This window comes from Aethalodelphis obliquidens, unplaced genomic scaffold (assembly GCF_003676395.1).
Source record: "Aethalodelphis obliquidens isolate GAN/ISIS:26980383/991018 unplaced genomic scaffold, ASM367639v1 scaffold7, whole genome shotgun sequence".
NCBI lineage: Eukaryota > Metazoa > Chordata > Mammalia > Artiodactyla > Delphinidae > Aethalodelphis > Aethalodelphis obliquidens.
Genome location: NW_020837951.1, coordinates 36,585,275 through 36,605,672, shown reverse-complemented (window position 1 = coordinate 36,605,672; position 20,398 = coordinate 36,585,275). Strand labels below are relative to the sequence as shown.

At 54.2% G+C, this 20,398-nt stretch overlaps 2 protein-coding genes across 7 annotated transcripts in view; both read right to left on the bottom strand.

Moving 5' to 3' along the window:
• Nucleotides 1–324: 324 nt before the first annotated feature.
• TPM2 (tropomyosin 2) lies at nucleotides 325–8,072 on the bottom strand. Of its 4 annotated transcripts, none has more exons than XM_027105562.1 (9): nucleotides 7,724–8,072; nucleotides 7,161–7,286; nucleotides 3,941–4,074; nucleotides 3,725–3,842; nucleotides 3,557–3,627; nucleotides 3,342–3,417; nucleotides 2,779–2,841; nucleotides 2,551–2,620; nucleotides 325–468 (listed from the first exon to the last, which is right to left on the bottom strand). In XM_027105562.1, the coding sequence occupies exons 1-9, from the start codon at nucleotides 7,835–7,837 to the stop codon at nucleotides 386–388; spliced, it is 855 nt and encodes a 284-aa protein (XP_026961363.1). In that variant the 5' UTR covers nucleotides 7,838–8,072; the 3' UTR covers nucleotides 325–385. The 4 variants fall into 4 exon arrangements, with proteins under 4 accessions (XP_026961363.1, XP_026961365.1, XP_026961364.1 ...); XM_027105564.1 differs by lacking the exon at nucleotides 3,342–3,417 and adding an exon at nucleotides 3,022–3,097; XM_027105563.1 differs by having other exon boundaries at nucleotides 340–1,583.
• Nucleotides 8,073–13,429: 5,357 nt separating this feature from the next.
• TLN1 (talin 1) overlaps nucleotides 13,430–20,398 on the bottom strand; it is a 31,891-nt gene continuing 24,922 nt past the window's right edge. For all 3 annotated transcript variants that reach the window (XM_027105546.1, XM_027105549.1, XM_027105547.1), the window contains 13 exons: nucleotides 20,096–20,262; nucleotides 19,805–19,988; nucleotides 19,589–19,714; nucleotides 19,368–19,484; nucleotides 16,327–16,512; nucleotides 16,078–16,185; nucleotides 15,447–15,552; nucleotides 15,123–15,247; nucleotides 14,896–15,021; nucleotides 14,700–14,762; nucleotides 14,407–14,589; nucleotides 14,130–14,258; nucleotides 13,430–14,000 (listed from right to left, as the gene is read on the bottom strand). In XM_027105546.1, coding sequence (XP_026961347.1) covers nucleotides 13,875–14,000; nucleotides 14,130–14,258; nucleotides 14,407–14,589; nucleotides 14,700–14,762; nucleotides 14,896–15,021; nucleotides 15,123–15,247; nucleotides 15,447–15,552; nucleotides 16,078–16,185; nucleotides 16,327–16,512; nucleotides 19,368–19,484; nucleotides 19,589–19,714; nucleotides 19,805–19,988; nucleotides 20,096–20,262 — 1,746 coding nt within the window. In that variant the 3' untranslated portion in view covers nucleotides 13,430–13,874. The remainder of the gene's footprint in view (nucleotides 14,001–14,129; nucleotides 14,259–14,406; nucleotides 14,590–14,699; nucleotides 14,763–14,895; nucleotides 15,022–15,122; nucleotides 15,248–15,446; nucleotides 15,553–16,077; nucleotides 16,186–16,326; nucleotides 16,513–19,367; nucleotides 19,485–19,588; nucleotides 19,715–19,804; nucleotides 19,989–20,095; nucleotides 20,263–20,398) is intronic.

Below are 20,398 nucleotides of genomic sequence, written 5' to 3'. Positions count from 1 at the left end.
AAAACCTATGTAGCTTTGCAGTTTTGCCTTCCAGTCGTGCTGCCCGGCCCAGCCACTTGCTGGAATGGGGCAGTGCCGCTGAGAGCAGCTCCTTTGCTCTGTGGGGAGTAAGGGCCAGATGTTCCCCCAGCCCTGCCAGGCTTCTCTGCTTCACACAGCCTGTTCACAACCCCTCCTCAGTGAGCCCAGTGCCCCACCCCTCTGGCTCACTCAGGGGTCCTTCCAACTCCACTCTTCCCCTGGGGCATCCTCTCTACCTTCTCCACTTTGGAAAACCACCACCACCATCCCCAACACCCAAGAAAGGCTTAAAGGGCCCCATGATACTGGTAACATCAGTTTTATTCAGTGGCAACTACAGCCTGGCTGGGGGCAGGGCCAGCCCTCACAGGTTGTTGAGCTCCAGCAGGGTCTGGTCGAGGGTCTGGTGGATCTCCACGTTCTCCTCCTTGGCACTGGCCAAGGTCTCTGTGGGGGGAAGCAACCCGTGAGGTTGGTGGGGGAGAAACATGGGGAGGCATGGACAGGGGATGTGACAAATAGACACGGAGTGGGTTGGAGGCACAGGAAGACCCAAACATTCAGGGATCTGAGGACCCTGTGGGTGGGACAAATGGATGGACTGAACAAGTCAGACAGGGATGCCTCACTCAAGGCTCTGGGGCCGTGGAGGTGGGATGGGAAGGCCTGAGTCATAAACTAATTTACCCTCCTTCTTTAAAAGGTTGAAGAGAGTTGGAAGCAGGAGGAAAGACAAAGACTGAGCCAGGAAAGGGAGTGTCAGACAGACAGACAGACAGACAGACTTGAGGCAGAAAACAGACCTGCAGGGAAAGCCCCATGGTGCTGCCATCCAGTGTCTCTCCAAACTTCATCCCAGACCATTCACAACCTTCTCACCCCTCCCCTGCACCTCACCATTCCACTTCCCTTCCAGTCATTCTTTTAGATCCTGGAATCACAGCTTGAATGCTCCAAGGGCAGTGACATGCCTGGGTCTGTAGAAGGGCGTGTGTCTCAGAGGCACCAGAGGGCCCGTGGTTGACTGACGTGGTCATATGTGCCCACATGCAGCAGTGAGAGTCATGCAGAGAGGGTTCCGGTGTGGGCCACAGTGGTTTGTGGGTGAGATCAGTAGGGGAGGGGTGGGTCACAAGATCGGGGGTGCCCGTAGGAGCCAGGGTCTCAGCAGTGAACCAGTGCTCTGTGGGGGTGATGGAAGTGCTCTCTGGAGGGCAGGAAAACAGCATGGAGACCAAGTTGAGTTTATTAAGCAGCAGAGAGCGGGAGAGGCTGGCGGGTAGAGGGAGGAGTGGATGGATATAGAAGGATGAAGCAAATGTCAGGGTGGGCGGCAGCTGTGACGGGGGCTCTCCTAGGCTGCGTCCAGCCTGGCTGTGCAATGTTGGCAATTTCTGCTCCTCCTGCTTGCCCCCCTCCCCATTACAGAGAATAAAAAGGAGAAGAGAGAAGGGGCCGCGGGCTACACTGGTGAGAGGCTCAGAGGGAGGTGATGTCGTTGAGTGCGTTGTCCAGCTCCTCGCTGATGGCCTTGTACTTCATCTTCTGTGCATAGACTTCGTCTGGGGGGTCCAGGGGAGTGGGGCCAGGTGGGAGTATGGGGACAGGGAATAGAGGGAAAGAGGAACAGAAGGAGAGAGGGTAATGGAAAGAGAGAACAAGAATCAGAGAGAGGTGGACGAAGATGGAGTGAGAGAGACAGGCCAGAGAACAGGCTGGACAGCTGTCAGGGCCCCCTCCTCCCCTCTCTTTACCCCTATGTCTTTTGCTCTTTTCTGTACCCCAAACTGGTGCTTCCCCCCAGGAACTCCTGCCTCCCCCAGGGGCCTGGGGGCACAGTGCTTTGCATAAGCAGGAGTGCTTGCTTCAAGGGGAGGGCGCTCAAGCCACAAAGTTCTAAAGTCCTAAAGTTGGAGAGAAAACTGAGGCTTGCCTGAGAAGGCTGGAAGCAAGAGAAGAGGGAGTTATGAAAGTGAAGTGAAAAGGAAAGAGCTTTAGGCACAACGCTGTCGGTAACAGGGAGAAGCAGCTACAGACTAGCAAATGCCTGGATGCTTGTTTTCACCAAATCTAGCTTCAAAAAGTATTTTCCATTAATGTTATCATGAAAACCTAGATAGTAAACCAAATAGCTCTCTATTTAATGAAGAAGGTGCTGCACTTGGACACAGAATTGTCTAGATCAGTGCTACGCAGAGTGTGGTGTGAGGACCAGCAGCATCTGCATTACCCGGGAGCTCGTTAGACACAGATTCAGCCCAAAGTCAGCAGTCGCTTCAGAGCAGCACCCAGGAATCTGTGTTTTAAAAACTCTGAGGGGATTTCCATGCTCACTCAAGCTCGAGAAGCACTGGAGTGGACGGGGCTACATCTACTTGGATGGGAGGCACAGACCGCCAGAGTCTGTGGAGTCCTAGGTGGTCCAACCCTAATTTACCACTGGCAAGTATCATGGGCTGGGAAGATAAGTCATGGGGAATATGGACCTATTTTAAAAGGTTCAGGGGTACAGAGGAATATCCCTTTTACCTTCCAGGTCATCAATGGTTTTCTCCAACTTTGCCACCGACCTTTCGGCAAACTCTGCTCGGGTCTCAGCCTGGGCATAAAGGCAAGATGGGGAAAATGACAGGAGCTTAGGCCCTCCCAGACGCTATCAACTTTCTCTTCCGTCCCTGTCCCCAGATTCCCTGCCACAGGAGGTCTCTGGCGGGTACTGGGGGGCTTGAGGGGGATTTGGACTGGAAGGACTCTCACCTCCTTTAGCTTCTCCTCCAGCAGTTTGATCTCCTCTTCATATTTATCTTCTTTGGTGGAATACTTTTAGGGACAGACACATGCCATCAGTTCATCGCCTCCACAAGTCCTTCATTTCTCCACGGAGCCCCACAGGCTACTCCTGATTTTGTCTCCATCAAACATCCGGCCCTGCCCTGCCTGGGCCCATCGCCTCCCTCCCCTGAAGGACCCCATCCTCACTGCCCCTCTACCCCCCTCTACCTTGTCCGCTTGGGCTTCCAGGGATTTCAAGTTGTTGGTAACAATTTTCAGCTCCTCCTCTAGGTCCCCACATTTACTGCAGGGGGTGTGTGGCAGGGTGGGGTGTGAGGGCACAGTGGGGGAGACAGCGGAGATGGCACAGTGGGGGAGGGGTGGAGGAGAGAAGAGAAGAGCAAAGTTGTGAGAGTGACAGCAGGCAGAGTTTAGGAGCCCCAGGCCCTTCCCGGCCCCCAGCAGGTGAGGGAGAGCAGCCTGAGATGGAGGGGAAGGTGAGCCTAGAGAAGGTGCCATTGCCCAGAAAGGTCCAGAGAGGTGACTACCTCCTCCTCTGAGGCCGTCAGGGACTTGAGGGCCTGGTCCATGGTTCGCAGTTCCTCCTCCAGCTGCCTGGCTCGGCTGGGGGCAGCACGTAGGGGTCAGAGGCAGGACCCGTCCCTGTGATCCCACGCCTGGGAAACTGCCTCCCCACTGTGCAGAGTGCCCCAGAGCCATGGGCTCAAGCCGAGTTTCACTTGCCACCCTGTGGTGTCCTCACCTCTCAGCCACCTCAGCTCTCTCTTCTGAGCGCTCCAGCTCTCCTTCCAGGATCACTAGCTTCCTGGCCACCTGTGGGGATGGGGAAGAGAGGAGGAGGAGATCCATGGTGAATGACTGGGGGTGTCTGGGACTCGGGAGTGAGAAGAAAGTGGGGCAGGGCTCTCACCTCCTCATATTTGCGGTCTGAATCCTCAGCGATGTGCTTGGCCTCCTTCAGCTGCATCTCCTGCAGCTCCATCTTTTCCTCATCCTTCATAGCTCGGTTTTCGATGACCTTCATTCCTCTGAGAGTCAGGGAGAGGAGTAGGGGTCGGGTTAGGACCAGCAGAGACAGGCTTCCAGCCCCCTCCCCGGCCCACCCTCTGAGGACCCCCCTGCCCACCTCTCACTCTCATCAGCTGCCTTCTCAGCCTCCTCCAGCTTTTGCAGGGCTGTAGCCAGGCGCTCCTGCGCCCGGTCCAACTCCTCCTCTACCAGCTGAATGCGGCGGTTCAGGGAGGCCACATCTGCCTCGGCCTGTGAGTCAAAGGTCAGAGGTCAGAGAGGCTTTGTCTGCCTTGAGGATCAGAGAGGCTTCAGAGGATGGTTAAGATTCTTGTCAGAACGAACCTAGGTTTCCTGACCTCCAGAATTTCAACCTATTTTTTTTTCCCCCAAACCAACCATCTTCTGTGCAGACTCTGTGCTCCAGCCCAAAACATGCCCTCCTGGACAAGCTCCACTCCCCTGCTACAGGGCCTCTTCTAGCACGGTGCATAATCTCCAATGGTTATCTGCACACAGATCCCTCCATCCCTCCTGAGAGCCCTCCAACTGCTGGGACCAGGTCTGAGGCAGCCCTGACGACTCCTCAGCAGAGCCTGGCCCAGGCAAGGGGTGGGGAAGAATCAGGCCAACCAGACTGCAGTGCTGCTAAAAACCGCCAATCACAGAATCAAACTCTGTGATGTCACTCGCTGCCAGGCAGACCCCTAGCGGGAGGCTCCGGAAGCAAGCCAGGCCTATTTAGGACACCCTAGGCTGTACCAAGGGTACTCCCTGCCAATGCCCGAGGCAAGTGAGGTCGGTGCGAGGGCAGTGTGAGTGGCAGATCAGCCACTGATCCTGCAGTACAGAGGCAAAATCATGGTGGTTTTGGAGAACGTGCACAGAAACAGATGATACCTTGAGAAAGAGAGGACAGAGCAAGAAGGGCCCCAATAAAGGAAAATGAGAGAAGTAGTGCAACTTGGTGTTAAGAGCGTCAGCTCTGAGTGACACTGTTGTCTTTGAGCTACTTGTGTGACCTTGGGTAACTTATTTAGTCTCTCTAAGCCTCAGTTTCCTCCTTTTTAAATTGGAGTTGACAATAGCAGTTCCTACTTTGTAGGCTGTTCTGAGATAATGCAGTGCTTCTAATACTGGATTAATAACAGGATCATCTGGGAGGTGTATAAAAAATACCAGGTTCTCTAGCTCCATGCTGGAGCCACTGAACTGAGATCTCCAGGGCAGGGGCTTGGAAATCTTTCCATCTTTTTTTTTTTGTGGCATGTGGGCCTCTCACTGCTGTGGCCTCTCCCGTTGCGGAGCACAGGCTCCGAACGCACAGGCTCAGCGGCCATGGCTCACGGGCCCAGCCGCTCCACGGCATGTGAGATATTCCGGGACCGGGGCACGAACCTGTGCCCCCTGCATCGGCAGGCAGGCGGACTCTCAACCACTGCGCCGCCAGGGAAGCCCTTTTTTTTTTTTTTTTTTTTAAAGCTTCCAAGGGATTCTGATGATAAGCAATCTTGGGAAATAGTAAAATAATATGCAGAAAGCACTTGAATATGTGCCTGCAGAGTCCACACCCCATAAACGTTAGGTTATCCCTTGTCTCTCCCTCAAGGACAAAACACAGAAACCGCGAGATTTAGGATTGGAAAGGAGAAAGGACCAGTGTAGGGGAAGAAGAGAGTGACAGGGAAGAGATGGGTGGCAGCACTGGGGGTAGAGGGAGTAGAAAGCAGGTCCTGAGTGATAGTGTAGGACAGGGGAAATAACACCATATATAGAAAGTAGTTGCAGCTTATCCTCCAGGTGCTGAAGGCCACCTAGAGTGACAAGAGCCCATCCTGGGCACAGGGCCATATGACTCCATGTGGAAGGATTCTGGGACAGCACTGGGGTTGGTAAGAATGACTCTGGGGGACACTGGAGGTCTATTCTAGAGAGACATGAGACTCTGCAAAAGGGAAATTCTTCATGGTAGTGGGGTGACATGACTCTGGAGAATCTGGGAAGTCCTGGGGCCCGCATCACAGGAATGACTTTTGCCATTTTCTGCTTCTCAAGTTCTTCCCAGTTACGGATGCTGCCCTCTAACTGCAGGACAGGCAGTGCTGTCCCCTCTGCACAAATGAGAAGCAAGAGAGAAAGGAGAAACTGAGGCACCGTGTAAGTTAAGTGCTGTGTTCAAGGTCACACAATAAGTTTGGGCACCGTTTCCTATCTTCTACTGGTGCTGCTGCCCTGCTTCCCCAGCTCTGTCCCTGTCTTCCCCTCCTCCCTCCAGCCCCCACCTAGCTCCTTGGGTTTCCAGTCCTTACTCCAGCTGCACTGGGCCTCAGTTATTTATAGAGTGTCAGATGCCCAGGGTCGTCTTCACTAGCAGCTGCAGGTCAGTTCCCTCCCAAGTGCCAGGGCTGGTGAAGAACCAAAACCGAAGGCTGGAGGTCAGAGAAACCAACCTTGGGGCTAGGGGGGGATGGGGAACAAGGATAATGGTCAATACGAACAGTAATGTCATCTCTGATCTCGGATGTTCAGACCGTGCGTATGCGAATCCCCCCATCCACCCAACCGCAGGCTCATCTTAAACTTAAGCCTGGGTGGAAGGCAAACGGGGAGCATGAGGCAGAGAAAGTACCATGTCCAAAGTCTGATGGCCGTTCTCCTACCTCGTGGGGGGAGGGGTGGGAATGGCAGGAGGTGGAGAAGTCTGGTTAGCGGGTGGGGGGTGGGCAGAGGAATCTCCGAGTGAGCAGAACTTGCCAAGGTGGCTGCCGTGGCGTTTGTGGCTCTGTCCCTCTGCCCCGTGGCCTGGCATGGTCTCAAGGCCAAGAGCTTAATGAGGGTAAGTGAGGGACCGACAGAACCTGAGCTGGCGTCCCAGTGCACAGCAGGGCCGCTGGAGCCAGAAGTCAAGGCCAGGGAATTTCTAATGGCCCCCCCGGGGGTGTAGCTCAAGTCAGGGCCCCTCTTTGAACTCCTCTCCCCTCCCCCTGCCCCGCACCCCGAAAAGGTAGCTGCAGGCTCCTTTCCATGTTCAGCTGGGGGATTAGTTGAGATGGATGGTAAATTCTTGTACCACCCACCCCCGCGGTGACTCATTGCTTGGTCACTGTACACGCTAAGAGCTGGAACCAAACGAAATTACAACACTGTGTCCTCTGGGGGAAGTGGGAAGTGGTTTTGATTTACCCACTGTCTTGGATTATTTGTGCCAGCTTTTGCCCTAGCCTGGGTTCCTGCGAGGAAACGGTTTCTGTCCTGGTGCTGAAGGTCCCCTCCATCCCCATGTCTGGGACCCCTCCCAGTGCACTAACTCTCCCACCATCCCCCAGGTCCACACTCACATCGGTGGCTTTCTTCTCAGCCTGCTCCAGTTTCTCCTGGGCATCCTTCACTGATTCGGAATACTTTTCCACCTCGTCTTCCGTCCCTTTCAGCTTCTTCTGGAGGGCCTGCTGCTCCTCCTCCAGCTGGGAGAGAAAAGCCTCAGTCAGCCAGGCCCAGGCCCAGGCAGGAGGCAGTGGTGCGTGCGAGGGGGTACTAAGAGATATGTAGCGGCTGTCAGGGAGGAAGAGGGATAGCAGAGGAGGGACAGTGCAGCCAGGGGTGTTGTAGGGACCTGGCGGGAGGGGAGAGAGAGCTTCCGACCCCAAGGAGCAAGGGCCATCATGGCTCTGCAAGGGCAGGAGTGGAAAGGGGGGGACCGGGGCTCCCCAGGCTATGGTGGGTGAGATGAAGCGTGGCTCTGGCTAGGGCCCTGAGGGGTACCGTGAAGGCCCAGCAGCCCTCACACTGGACAGTAGAGAGCCTTGGACAGCAGGTCAGAGGCTGGGGGGCACCGGGCAGGGCCTACCCCACCCGCATTGTGGGGTGGCGGCAGGGGATGCACCGGGCCTGGGGCCCCCACCTGCTTGCAGCGGTCCTCAGCTTGCTTCTTGTCGGCCTCAGCCTGCTCAGCGCGGTCGATGGCATTCTCCTTGTCCAGCTTTAGCATCTGCATCTTCTTCTTGATGGCGTCCATGGTTGCGGTGGGAGACCGGCCGGCCGGCGGGCTGTGGGGTGGACCGGGCTGACTGGGCTGGCTGCGCGAAGTGGTTGCACGGGTGGCAGGCGAGGAGGACCAACCGGGACTGGGATGTCCCAGCCGCGCGGGCGCCTAAAAGGCGGGGAGGGACCGGGCGGAGCCGGGGGCCAGGACCCTCCCCCACCGCAGCCCAAACCTTGTAGGGGCAGAAGCGCTGCAGGGTCGGGGGGCGCGGCCACCCCGGGCGCCCACCCCCTCGGGGCTCCGCCTCTCCCCCCTCCCTTTCCCCACCAACAACCCCCTCCCACGGCCGTCTGAAGGGAAAGTAGATGGAGAGTCTGTCGAAAGAAAACACCGTAGCGTTGCAGAGGGGAGGGGACCCTGGGGCTGGGGGCTCCGCGCTTCTTCTGAGTGACAGCCCAGCCCAGTGGCAGCTGCGGCTGGGGGCCCTGGGGCTATTTCGGGGTTTGAGCTCACGGCAGCTGCCCGGGCGCAAGGACCGGAGTGTCCCCCCCATCAGCTGCAGCAGCCGCTGCACTTAATTTAGAAGTTTCCTGTAAATCCCCTCGGATTAAATGTCTCTTGGAAGGCGGGGCTCCTCCGCCTTTCGAGTGCCTCAGTTTACCCTGAGTCCCAGACTCTGGGTTTGCGTTACCGACGTGGCAGTGATAGCGGAGAGTCTCTCCAGGGACTTGGGGAAACTGAGTCAGGAGGGGAGCCCAGAGACCCAGTCGCAGTGCGGGGCGAGGCCCGGCTGGCTGCCCCCGAGGGCGGGCCTGACCTCTCTTCCCCCTTCCAGCCCCTTCCAGCCCCTGCCTCTGGAGCCAGGGCCCCTCCTCCATGGTCGCCGGGACTCAGAACCCAGCTCCGTGCCCCGCCTGCCCCACCCCCACGTGCCCCGCATATTTTCCACGCGGCTTCTGCCGGGCAGGACGCGGCGCGCTCCCCTCCCCCGTCTCCATCCCCTCCCGGAACGCGTCCCTCTGCGTCCCTTCCTTGCCCCGCTCCGGGCTCCACCGGCCCCACCGCCCCTCCACTCACCCCCACCCACCCCCGCTCTCGCCTAACCTCCCCGTGCGCCCTCCCTTCTCCTCCCCTTCTCCCGGCGGACTCTCCTCTCTTCCCTTGTGAGCCAGCTTTACGCTGAAATTTCTTTTCTGCCCTTTTTTGGGATATTTCCCGTGGGGAGGCGGAGCCGGGCTGGGGCGAGGAAGGCAGGGGCGAGGGTAAGAGTTACTGAGCTGCTGGGCGTCAGGAGCTGGGGGTGCGGTGTCCTCTCGGACCGAGGCCACCAGAAAGAGCTCCGGGAGCTGGGGCCTAGGGTCGGGAAATCAGAGGCACGGGCGCCAGGCTGTTTTCGTTTTTCTCGGGGTGGGGTGGGGGGAGAGGAAGTGGAGAGCTGCCTTGGAAGGGGGGAAAGGGGAGACCAGGCGGAGGAAGCCTTGCTCCCCAGGGGCAGAGGGGCGGGAGGCCTGGCTTTTGCTGGCGGGTCGGGAACTGTGGGAACCATGGGTCTCGGGCCCCGGGTGAGATGGGGGCGGGGAGGGAGGGGGCTCTGAAATGTATTTAGATCTGCTTAGGCGACTGCTGCTACACACGGAACAAAACTGATCTCGCGGTGTTCACTCCGTCTCCTTGTTTCCCCAAACTCGTGAGAGTCGCTTCCATCCACCCTGTAGCCAGTGCCAGACCCCTGGCTGGTAATCAAAAGCTCCCGTCCCTCACTTCCCACATCCACTTAATCCTGTAGGTTCTACTTCCTACAAATGAGGTTCCTCCTCTGAAGTCTCTGGGGTTGCCTTGGGCAGCTCCTTATATTACCTCCTGCCTGGGTCTGTTGTGGTCTTACTCCTGGTTCCCCAGCTCTCCTCCACATTGTTACACAAAAGTCTTTTTTTAAAGTTGGTGCAAATAGGACCCTAAAATCCTCCCAAACCCCTCCCTTCGCCCTCCCTCTTTTGATGGGAAAAATCCACATCTCTTAATATGGTATATAAGGCCCTTTGTTTTGGCTCCTGCCCACTTCTCTAGCTCTACCTCCTTTCATTTCCAACCTCACCCCCAGTACACAGACTTGTACTTCTGTGCAGCATTCATACTGAGCTAAGTGCAGGAACTGGAAATCACCATACTTCTCTTGAAGCTTCCACCTTTCTGTTCTCTCGCTAAAATGCTCTTCCCTTGGCTGATTCCTGGTGGCTGTAAAGACCAAGTGGCAGCTTTTCTGGGAAGCCTTCCCTAGCCAGTTGTCCCGACCACCCTTTCCACCTAATAGGTGCATGTTTTTGGTGAAGGCTCCTAACTGACATTCTCATAGTCCCTGTTATAACTGTCCTTGTACCTGTTTGCCTCCTTCACTGATCTCCAGAACAGGGACTGTCTTTTTCAATTCTGAATCCCCAGTGTAGCATAGCATCAGGCATAGAGTTGGCACTTGGTAAACATTTGCCGGGTCAATTTTTTGTGCACCAGGTTCAGAATTCACAAAGATACTATGTGGATCTAGGGGAACTCATGGTCTAGTGGGCCAATTCTCAAACGTCTTCATCTTAGAACCCCCATACACTCTTAAAAATTGAGAGTGGCGTTTGAAGATCCAAAAAGCTTTTGTTGGAGTCATATCTATCATATCTATCAATCTGTCAATACTTACCATATTAAAATGGAAACTAAGAAAAAATTTCAATATTGATTAATTCATTAAAAGTAACAGAAACAAACCCATTACACATTACCATGTTAAGATACTTTTAATGAAAAATAACTATATTCACCTCCCCAAATTAGTGAGAGCATGGCAGTTATTTTACATTTTTGCAAATCTCTTTAATATCTGACTTAATAGAGGACAACTGGATTCTCAAAATCTACTTGAGCTTTCTATCGGTTGCTATGTATTGGTTGTTTAAAGTACCGTATAGGAAGAGAATCTAGTTTCACATAGATACGTAGTTAGAAAAGAGAATAGTATATAGCTGACCCTTGAACAAGACAGGGGTCTCTGAAGTTGTAAACCCGTAACTTAACCCTCTGTATGCTCGGTTCCTTCGTCTTCATGATTCTGCAACCCTGGATTCAACCAACCGCAGATCACGTAGTACTGTAATAAACTAGTCCACATATAAGTGGACTAGTGCCGTTCAAACCCATGTTGTTCGAGGGTCATTGGTATTTGTAGCCTTTTTGTGTGATCCTGGATATTCTTCTTTGATGCTACATCAACACTTGACAGATGGTATGCTCTTAAGGGTTAGTTGCAATGAAACTATATCAATAACCTTTTTGTACAACGTTTCATTGTAACCAATTAGTCTGTATTGCACTTTGGTTGGATCTTTTACCCAGGGATAATTGTGTAACATCAAGCACTGGTCATTTGGAAAATGATTCACTGAGCCATGCAGATGTTTCAAATGTCAATACATTTCATTATATATTATTAAAAAAATCATGATGGTTTCAACAGAAGAGTTTAAGTGTGGGGAAGCTGTAAAGCTCATGGCAGAAACAAGTTTTCTAAAATTCTAGTTTTCACTTGAAAGCTTGAATTGGATCATTGGCAACAAGTACCGTCGGGTTTTTCCCTGAAGTGACACACTCTGGTTTTTTGTATTGTTTTTCGAGAAAAGACCTGCCAGATACCCAAGTCTGATAACCATGGTTTGTCTGTCAGTCATTCCTGCAGGTAAATGTGGCGCTCCATGAAAAAAGCAGCTAGTCCAGCTCACAACTCAGAGAATTGTCTAGGTGCTTTCCTTTAGACACCACCATACTTCGGTGTGCAGCAGAAGTGCTCTATGCATACTTCCCAGTTCATCACACAGAATATTGGAAAGACTTGTTGCTAAAGGACTAAGATTTAATAAAATTAATATTTTTTTACTGCCTCATCAAGGACATTCTTAAGTAAGAAGCCAGCACTTATTTCTTAAATTGCTAGTGCATGGTGGTGCAGACTACAATGACTATTTGTAGTACAGTTTGGGCTACTGCCTTGATTTGTACTAAGGCAGTTTATCCACCAATGTTCTTGCACCGTCAGTGCAAATGTTGACACTGTGAAAAAGGAAAATAATGTCTTAGTATTATTATGAAAATAATCTTGACCTTATGGACCCCTGAAAGGGTCTTGGGAACCTCTAGGGGCCGGAGGGCCAACCACAGTTTAAGAACTGCTGATCTAATGGGTATTCAAGTCTCTCCCCAGAAGGCTCCCTGAGGCATCACTAGTGAGAGGTACGTGATTGGTCACAATTCCTGAGGATATGGCAGGGAAGTGGTAGCAGGAGTCAGCAGCTGTCCTGGGCTCATAGCTGGAGGAGTTCAAATAGTCTGGACTACCACTTGTTGGGGAAGTTTTAAAAGGGGTTTGATCTCTAAGGTCCTCAACGATGCTAGGACATTGTATCCGGGGTTAGGGGGCCACAGCAGTACGTACTGCAGTTGCCAGTCTGCGTCAGAGAGGTGATAATACGTCTCTGTTTTCCAGTGCTTAGCATGGGCATGGCTTAGTAAATATTGAATGAATTACTCACAGGCGACAGGAGTGATGGTAGGAAGTTGGCACCTCCCCTAATGGGCAGCCCTGGAGAGGACAAACTCATTCTGTCCACTTTAAACTTACCCTAATGGTACAGGAGTAGAGGATGTCATGGCTTCAAGGAGGTAACAGGAGGTGACAAGAGTAGCAGCAGATGGGCGGTAATTGTATTCTACTTGGAGGGAGAAGCAAGGAAATAACTGGGCCCCAGGGCTGGTTAAAGAATCATGCATGAAAGTAGCGGCAGGTCTGAGAGGACTGCCAGGTGGTCCATGCAGTGTGGGCAGTGTGGGCAGCGTGGGCGGGTGTGGAAGGAAGTGGAAGCACACAGCACCCACCTCCCTGACCGCTTCCGCCCACTCAACCTACAGGTTAGCAGGGCAGCTGGAACAGGGCTGCGAGCACCCGCCTGGCCACTAGGGGAGCTCTGGTCTCTGATTATGCGGCCTCACACTTGGGTCCGGCTTTTTCAGTTACTTTTGTTCTAGCGCTATTCTAGGCCGGTGCAGCAGCAAGGCCTGGGAGGGCCTGGAAGTGCCCAACCCAGTCAACAGTTGAGCCTACCTGAGGCAGCCTCAGGTTGGATTTTTGCTTGCTAACTGCCTCAACCAAATCTGTGGCCACAATTCTCTTAGGCCCAGACACTTGTATCCATAGGCTTACTGTTTTCAGCAAAGCTGCTTTTTGAAAATTCGGATTTGGCGAGGGACTGGATTTGTTCACGTACTCTGAGCAGTGATGAAGCACAGAGTGTCCCTTGCAGCCACAAAGAGCAGCGGCAGCTGCTGTCCCAGCAACAGAAGAATGACACTTGGTGAGGCGTAGGCGCTGGCCAGTGAGCTGGGGACAACAGGAGTGCGACTCCTCGGGGACAGCTTCCCGACGAGGATGACTTCAGGGATCTGGGTGCAAGTAGGAGGAAGGGGCCTCGGGGCAGACTGCCGGTCTGCCCCCGCTCCATTTCTGAGCCAGATCAAGTGGGTACAGAACTGAATCCCACTCTCTCTGCCCTGCCCTGGGGGAACCTCCTCATGAAGCCAGGCAGAGGCTGCAGGCAGAATCACCTTTATTGGAGCATGACCTGTTGGGGGCTTGTACCCTCACGGTCCCCACAGCTAGCTGGGGGGTGGGGCTCGCCAGTATCAAAAAGGAGGAGAAGAGCGGAGGCTGTGGGGACTGGCTGGAAGCTGCTGGCGGGGTGCAGCGGGCTGGGGCCCTGGCAGGTTCAGACTGAGGTACAGCAGCGTTAATAATACTCTCGGAGCGTTAATACTCTGGGGAGGGGCAGGCACTTAGGGGGCCCTAGGGCATGAAGGCACTTGGATCCGGGAGGGGACAGGGGATGTGCAGTGGGACTGGGCAGGGCCAGGCCCGGGGTTTGGCAGGCACTTCGGGCAGTGCTGGGGTGGCAGGCTGGGCCCGACAGCCCAGAAGGCTTTGGTGGTGGCAGGCACAGTCTCTGGGCTGGGTCTGCGTCGAACAGAAGCAGCTGCCCTAGTGCTCATCTCGAAGCTCTGAAGGCAGGAACTTGTACTGCTGTTGCCGGATCTGTGCCAGCTTCTTCCGCGCCTCTTCCAGCTCTCGTTCCTTCCGAAGCATCTCTTCCTGGGCGGCAATGATCTGAGGGATGGAGATCAGGGACTCAGGTCAGTGCGTATGTGCCTTAGGGTTTAGGGTTGTTGAGACCGGCACGGGCACTGGGACCGCCCTGCTGACAGTGTCCCTCAGAGTGTCTGGCACAGAGCTTACCTGGGCAATGCCCCCAACCATCTTCTCCTTCACCACCACTGTCTCGTTCTCCTGCTCTTCAAAGGCTGCAGCCTTCTGTGCCGCCTTCACCAGGTTATCCGAGGCTCGTTTCACTGCGTTGCCGGCAGCCTGGGTAGAGAGAAGGCAGCATGAGTTGAGAACTCAGGTAGGGTCCCAGCTGAAAGAGTCCCTCAACTCCCTCACAGAAAGCATGCCTCGGGGGTGAGTTTAAAGCAGCACAGCTCAAGGTACAATGGGATGGGTCAGGGTTCCTCACCTGAAGCCGTTTCATTGCCTCAGAGTCCTGGTCTGCCTTGACCTTGCAGGCCACGAGGAGCTGGGCTGTGGAGGCGGCGACCTGCTTGGCTGATGAGATGAGCTTCTCCTGGCTGGCGTGGCCTTGGACAGCTGCATTGGCTGCCTCACACAGATTGTTGGTGGCTGCAGCCACCATCCGGGCCTGAAACAGGGAGATTAGATTACAATATGCCTCTTGCTCTGGTCCATGCCCTCTCCAGCCTTCTCAAGTCTCTGAAGCTCAGAGGGATGTAGGGGGAGTTATACACTCACGGCAGAAATGAGGCCCTGGGACCACTGCCCATCATCCAGTGCATTGGCTGGAATGGCGCCCACCTGTGGAGGAAGGCGGGAGCCTGCTTAGACCTGTGCTCTCCGCAGGTCCTAAGGGCCTCCCAGCTACAGTGCAGGCAGGTGTGGACGGCAGAGCTGCTGCCGTCCCCTTTCTGCTGGCTGTCGGAGTCCTTACCTTCCCTTGGGCCACCAGTTCCCTCTGGGCGGCTGACGCAGCCTTCACCAGGGCACTGGTGGCTGCTGCGATGGACTTGGCAGCTTCTAGTATCTGTTCCTCGAAGTTCAAGGACTCGTCCGCCTCCTGCAAAGAACAGACGAAGGTTGCAGAGAGAGATGGAAAGTAAGAGGGGCTGAAGGTGCAGATGTTCTGAGGGTAGGGGAGAGGGAGGGAGCAGGACTGACCTTGGGTTTGGCCCGGGGCTTCAGCTGCTCCAGCTTTTTGGCTGCAGCCTCAATGGCAGCCGCAGCTCCCAGGAGCTCGTTCTCAGCAATGACTGTGGGGTCCTCTGGGTCCACCCATTCTGTTCCTAGTGGGACGAAGTGGGAAAGGAAGAGGCTAAGGCAGAGCAGGGAGGTCAGGGGCACTGGGCAGCACGGTTACTAGCACCGGGGCCTTGGCATCTGTGAGGACTATGGGAAGAGGCCAGCTCCGAGCAGACTACCGGAAGTAGAGGTCTCCCCGGGACAAGCGTCTCCCTTCCCTCCCTGCCCCTGGTCGCCCCTCACCCTTCATGGCCTCAGCAGCCTGGATGAGCTCAGTGACTGAACCAGCCACACGCTTTGAGTGCCCCGTCAACTGCTGCTTCAGTTCTGGGCTGGGCTTCTGCAGGGTCTGGGGAAGACGGGGGCAGGGAGCAGGGAACATCAGATCTTAGCGTCTACCTTGACCTTTGAAAAAGGGCAGATCAAAACCCTCCCCACCCCGCCCCCATTCCTAGACCGCTCCACACCACAGCCTCAAACACCACACAGCCCATGCAGGTGGACTCCAGGCATCACATGGCACACATGGTGAAGACAGTGGGGCTGGGCTGTGTGTCACTCACCGGCTGACAAGGAACAAGGAGAATGATGAAATGAGAAGAAAGAAGAGATGACGAGGTAGAGAAGGAGAAGGTCAGGTGGGAAGAGAGGAGAAAACAAAAAGAGGAAGAGATGAGTGGGAGAACCAAAGATGCTAAGACTGATGGGGCCCCAGTGGAAAGGAGACTTGGAAATAAGAACAGATTTGGGGAACAGATGGTGGCGTTGGGGGGGAGATTTGAACAAAAAATTAGAGAGCGGGGTCTGAGGCCTGTGGGAAGAGCACTGTGTGTTTAGGGAGGCTGGTGTGAGGAGCAGACAACTCCCGCCTTACCAGCAGCACGTGGTCCAGCAGTTCCAGGTAGCCATTGGCACATTCCCGGCCATAGTGCAGGGCTCGAAGCCGCACATCAGGGGCCACTTCTGGGTGGTAGGCTGCTTCCTATACCACCGGGTAATAGGTTAGCTTTAGGATCCTTTGGGAGCTCCCAGTCCCCCAAGTCCCTACAGTTTCTCCCTACCATGTTCTGCCCTAAAGCTGCCTCACTGCCTCAAACTTCTGCCTCACCACAAGGATGTCTACCTTGCAAGCCCGAAGCATATCTGCGATTGCACGGCGACTTAGATTGGCTGTGGCAATGACATCCTCCTGGCGACAGGAGTTCCCAGCAGCCACAGCCTTGGCTGTTGCCATGGTGATACCCTTGGTCATGCGGATGAAATCTTCCGGGGTAGAGGTCTTGGCAGGTGGCTCTGGGGAACAGAAGACCTGTTGGGGGTAGAACAAGAAGAAAAATTCCACAGTAAGTGAGGCTGTAAGATAGCACAGCAGTCATGTGATTGGTTTATTCATCCATGTGTTCACTCAACAAGCATTCACTGAATATTTATCATAGGTCAAGTGCTTGGAGACTTTCACACGTTCACAGCTAATATAATAGAAGGCAGCTGGTCGTCATTTCTGACTGAAGTGATCAGGGAGAATTTATCTGTTTGAAATTAAAGAAGTACCTCTGAGCTGGGTTTTCATTCGTAAAGTAAAGAGAAGCCTTGACAGGGTGAGTGGTGAAGGTGGGCAAGGAGCCAGGTCTTAAGAAATATAGATAACAGGAGGGCTTTTTTTTTTTTTTTGCGGTACGCGGGCCTCTCACTGTTGTGGCCTCTCCCGTTGCGGAGCACAGGCTCCGGACGCGCAGGCTCAGCGGCCATGGCTCACAGGCCCAGCCGCTCCGTGGCATGTGGGATCTTCCCGGACTGGGGCACAAACCCGTGTCCCCTGCATTGGCAGGCGGACTCTCAACCACTGCGCCACCAGGGAAGCTCTGGGAGGGCATTTTAGGTAAGTGGTAGAGCATGAATAACCAGGACATCAAGTGGGAGAGTATCAAGGAATGTTCCAGAATACACGGATGAAGGAGAAAAGATTGTTGGGGTCTTGAATATCAAAATAAGGAAGTTAGAATTTCATATAATATGTAAAAGTCATAAAAATATTTTGATGTATGTGTTCATCCAACAAATTACTAAAGATCAGCTACGTGGCAGATTCTGTGTGAGGTGCTAGGAATGCAATGGGGGATAAGGTAGACAAGGCCCTTGTTCTCGTGGAGCTTACAATCTGGTTTTGGATACAGATTATACATAGGTAAACGAGCAAAGAAACTAGACTGTGAAGGAAAAAAAGAGGGTGCTGTGATGAGAAAGAAAAAGGAAGTCCTTTTTCATAAAGGTGGTCAGGGAAGGCCTCAGGAGGAGGGGATGTTTAAGCTGAAGCCTAAAGGAGTAGAAGGAACCAGATGTTCAAAAAGCTGGAAGAGAGCAAGAGCAAGGGCCTGCAGTGGGCAGAGCTGAGAATGCAGTGGGCCTGGGGCCTGGAAGGGGAGGAGAGCAGGGGCCCTGGGGCCTGGGAGGCGATGGTAAGGAGAGTGGATTTTACCACAGACGCCAGGGCAGTCACTAAAGGGTTGTGAGCACTGAAGTGACATAACCTGATGTATATTTTTAAAAGATAATTCTGGGAATTCCCTGGCGGTCCAGTGGTTAGGACTTGGCGCTTTCACTGCCATGGCCCTAGGTTCAATCCCTGGTCAGGGAACTAAGATTCCACGAGCTGCAAGGCACGGCCTAAAAAAAAAAATTATTCTGGCTACCGTGTAGAGAGGATGGACTGGAGGGGGTGAGTGGAGTGGGGAAGCAGGGAGATTAGACAGACACTATCACATAAACACAGCTAAGGACCGATGACGGTCTGGACAAGGTGGTGGTAGCAGAGATGGGGCAAAGGGCAAATGAGATCTATTTGGAGGGAGCACTAAAAGAACTGCTGATGGGCTCAGATGTAGGGAACGAGAGAAAGATGTTAGAGCTGGGTTTCTATCTTTAGGAACTGAGTTACTAAGAGGTGCCACTTACTGATATGGGAAGATGAGGAAATGATCAGGTTTGGGAAGCAGAAAGTTAGGAATTTCAATTTAGACATCTCTAAGGAGAGGCGAAAACAGAAGATGAGAAAGACGAATTTAGAAGTTAGAAAGATGAGGGACTTCCATGGTGGTCCAGTGGTTAAGAATCCGCCTTCCAATGCAGGGGACGTGGGTTCGATCCCTGGTCAGGGAACTAAGATCCCACATGCTGTGGGGCAACTAAGCCCACGCGCCACAACTTACAGAGCCCATGCGCTCTGGAGCCCACAGCGAAAGATCCCGCATGCCTCAACTAAGACCCAACGCAGCCAAATAGATAGATAAAAAAAAAAAAACTTAGAAAGATGAGTAGGAAAGATGAAAGTGACAGAGACTGAAAGCAGGGACACCAGGTAGAAAACTGGCACAGCAGTCAAAGTGAGGGAGAGTGCTGCCAGTGGGCCCGGAGAGGAGGGATGAAAGGAAAAGAGAACAGAGGAGGGTGGCTGGCAGGACCTGGCGATGGCCTGAATATGGTGAGTAAGGCAGTGAAGTCAAAGATGACTGAGGGAACCTTCAGGACCGGGAGGCTGTTACCATCGTTAGTGGGAAGCAGCACGTCAGGAAGAACAGCTGGTTGGGAGGCACTGCATCTCGGTGCTGACGTCAAACAGGCAGTTGGAAATAACTAAACTCAGAATTGGAATTCAACTTGTTAGAGAACAATAAAGAGAGTGGTTAAACTTGCCAAAGAGGAGGATAGAGTAAGGAGGCGATATGTGCAGTTCCGGGAAGGCCTCTCCGTCTACTAGGTTGAAGGTGATTCAATGACGACTACAGAAGAGACGTGGGAGGCAAGAGAAAAGCCAGTGTCAAGAAGGCCAAAGGAAGAAAGGCTTTCAAAGAGAGGCTTGCTAAGGGAGTCAACTGCTTTGGAAATGTCTGAAGAAGATGAAGGCCAAGAAGCGGCCACTGCATGTGGCAACTAAGAGGCCATTGGTGACCAGAGAAAGTGGGCGGATGAAAGGGAGGTGTCAAACGCTAGGGAGGAAATAGGTGAGGAAGGGGAAGACAAGAGTGCAGCTCGTGTAAGAAGTCTGGCAACGAGCAGGAGACTGTGTATCTACATCTGTGTGTGTGTGCGTGTGTGCGGCGCAAGTTCACCATCTATCACGACCCTGCTCTCCAACCCAAGTCCCCGATGCCCCAGACTTGCACTCACCGCCAGTTCCTGCCGTATGTGCTCAGTGGTTGCCTCCAAGGCCCGTGTGCCTTTGGTGGCCTCATCCTCCACAGCTTTCACAGTCTTAAGCAGTGATGTCACATTGGTCACCATCACCTGGGGAGCATCAGAGGAGGGAGGGAAGGAGGGATCATTTTGAGGAACAGGAGGAAGCACAACGATCCGCTCCCTCCCCAGAAGCAGCTCTCATTTCCTCCCACCTTGGCAGAGCTCTTGAGCTGCCACACGGCGGGGTCATCCCCAACTTTGCCAGCTGCAGCCTTTGTTGCACTGATGAGGTCTCCCAGGGCCTTGGCCACATCTTTCACTGCATTGATCAGCACCACCTGTGTGGGGGAGCAGAGGCTCTGGTCTGTGGGAAGAAAAGGGGGAACAGGAAGTGGTTCTGGCCAGAATTAGGGGTGTGAGTTGGATACCTGGGTCTCTGGGTCCTCGGCTCCCAGGCTGGCTGCACCCAGCTTGACCACGTCGGCGAGGCGGGTGATGGTGGCCACAGAGGACTGGGCAGCCTGTGCCAACTTCTCCTGGCTCCCAGCTGCGTTCTGCACCAGGACCTTGGTGTCCTCCACCAGCACCTTTGCAGTCTTCAGAATGCCCTCTCTGGGGGAGGGTCCGGCCCAGTCAGCTCTTCTCAGGCCTCCCCCGGCCCCTCCAGCCTCTGTGGCCCAAACCCCGCCCTGCCTCCATGAGGCCCAGTGCCCTCTCACCGGTGGTCAGCGAAAGTTTCAGCGCCCTCTCGATTGAGTGTGCCAGCGGTAGCGAACATGATGGTGGTGTCGAGGTCGGCAATGATGCCGGACACAGCACTGGCTGCCGTGATGCAGGCCTGGGTGCCACGATTCCCGGCCTGGAGCGCAGCCAGCACGTGGGAGACCTGGGGGAGGAGAGTCATGTGGCGACTGTGGCCGGTGTCCCGTGAAAGGGAAAGGTCACCGGTGTCTGAGAGAAGGGACAGAGGAGAGGGCTGGGAAGGCTGGAGGAGGATGGGAAAGGCTGCAGGGTTGGGGAGC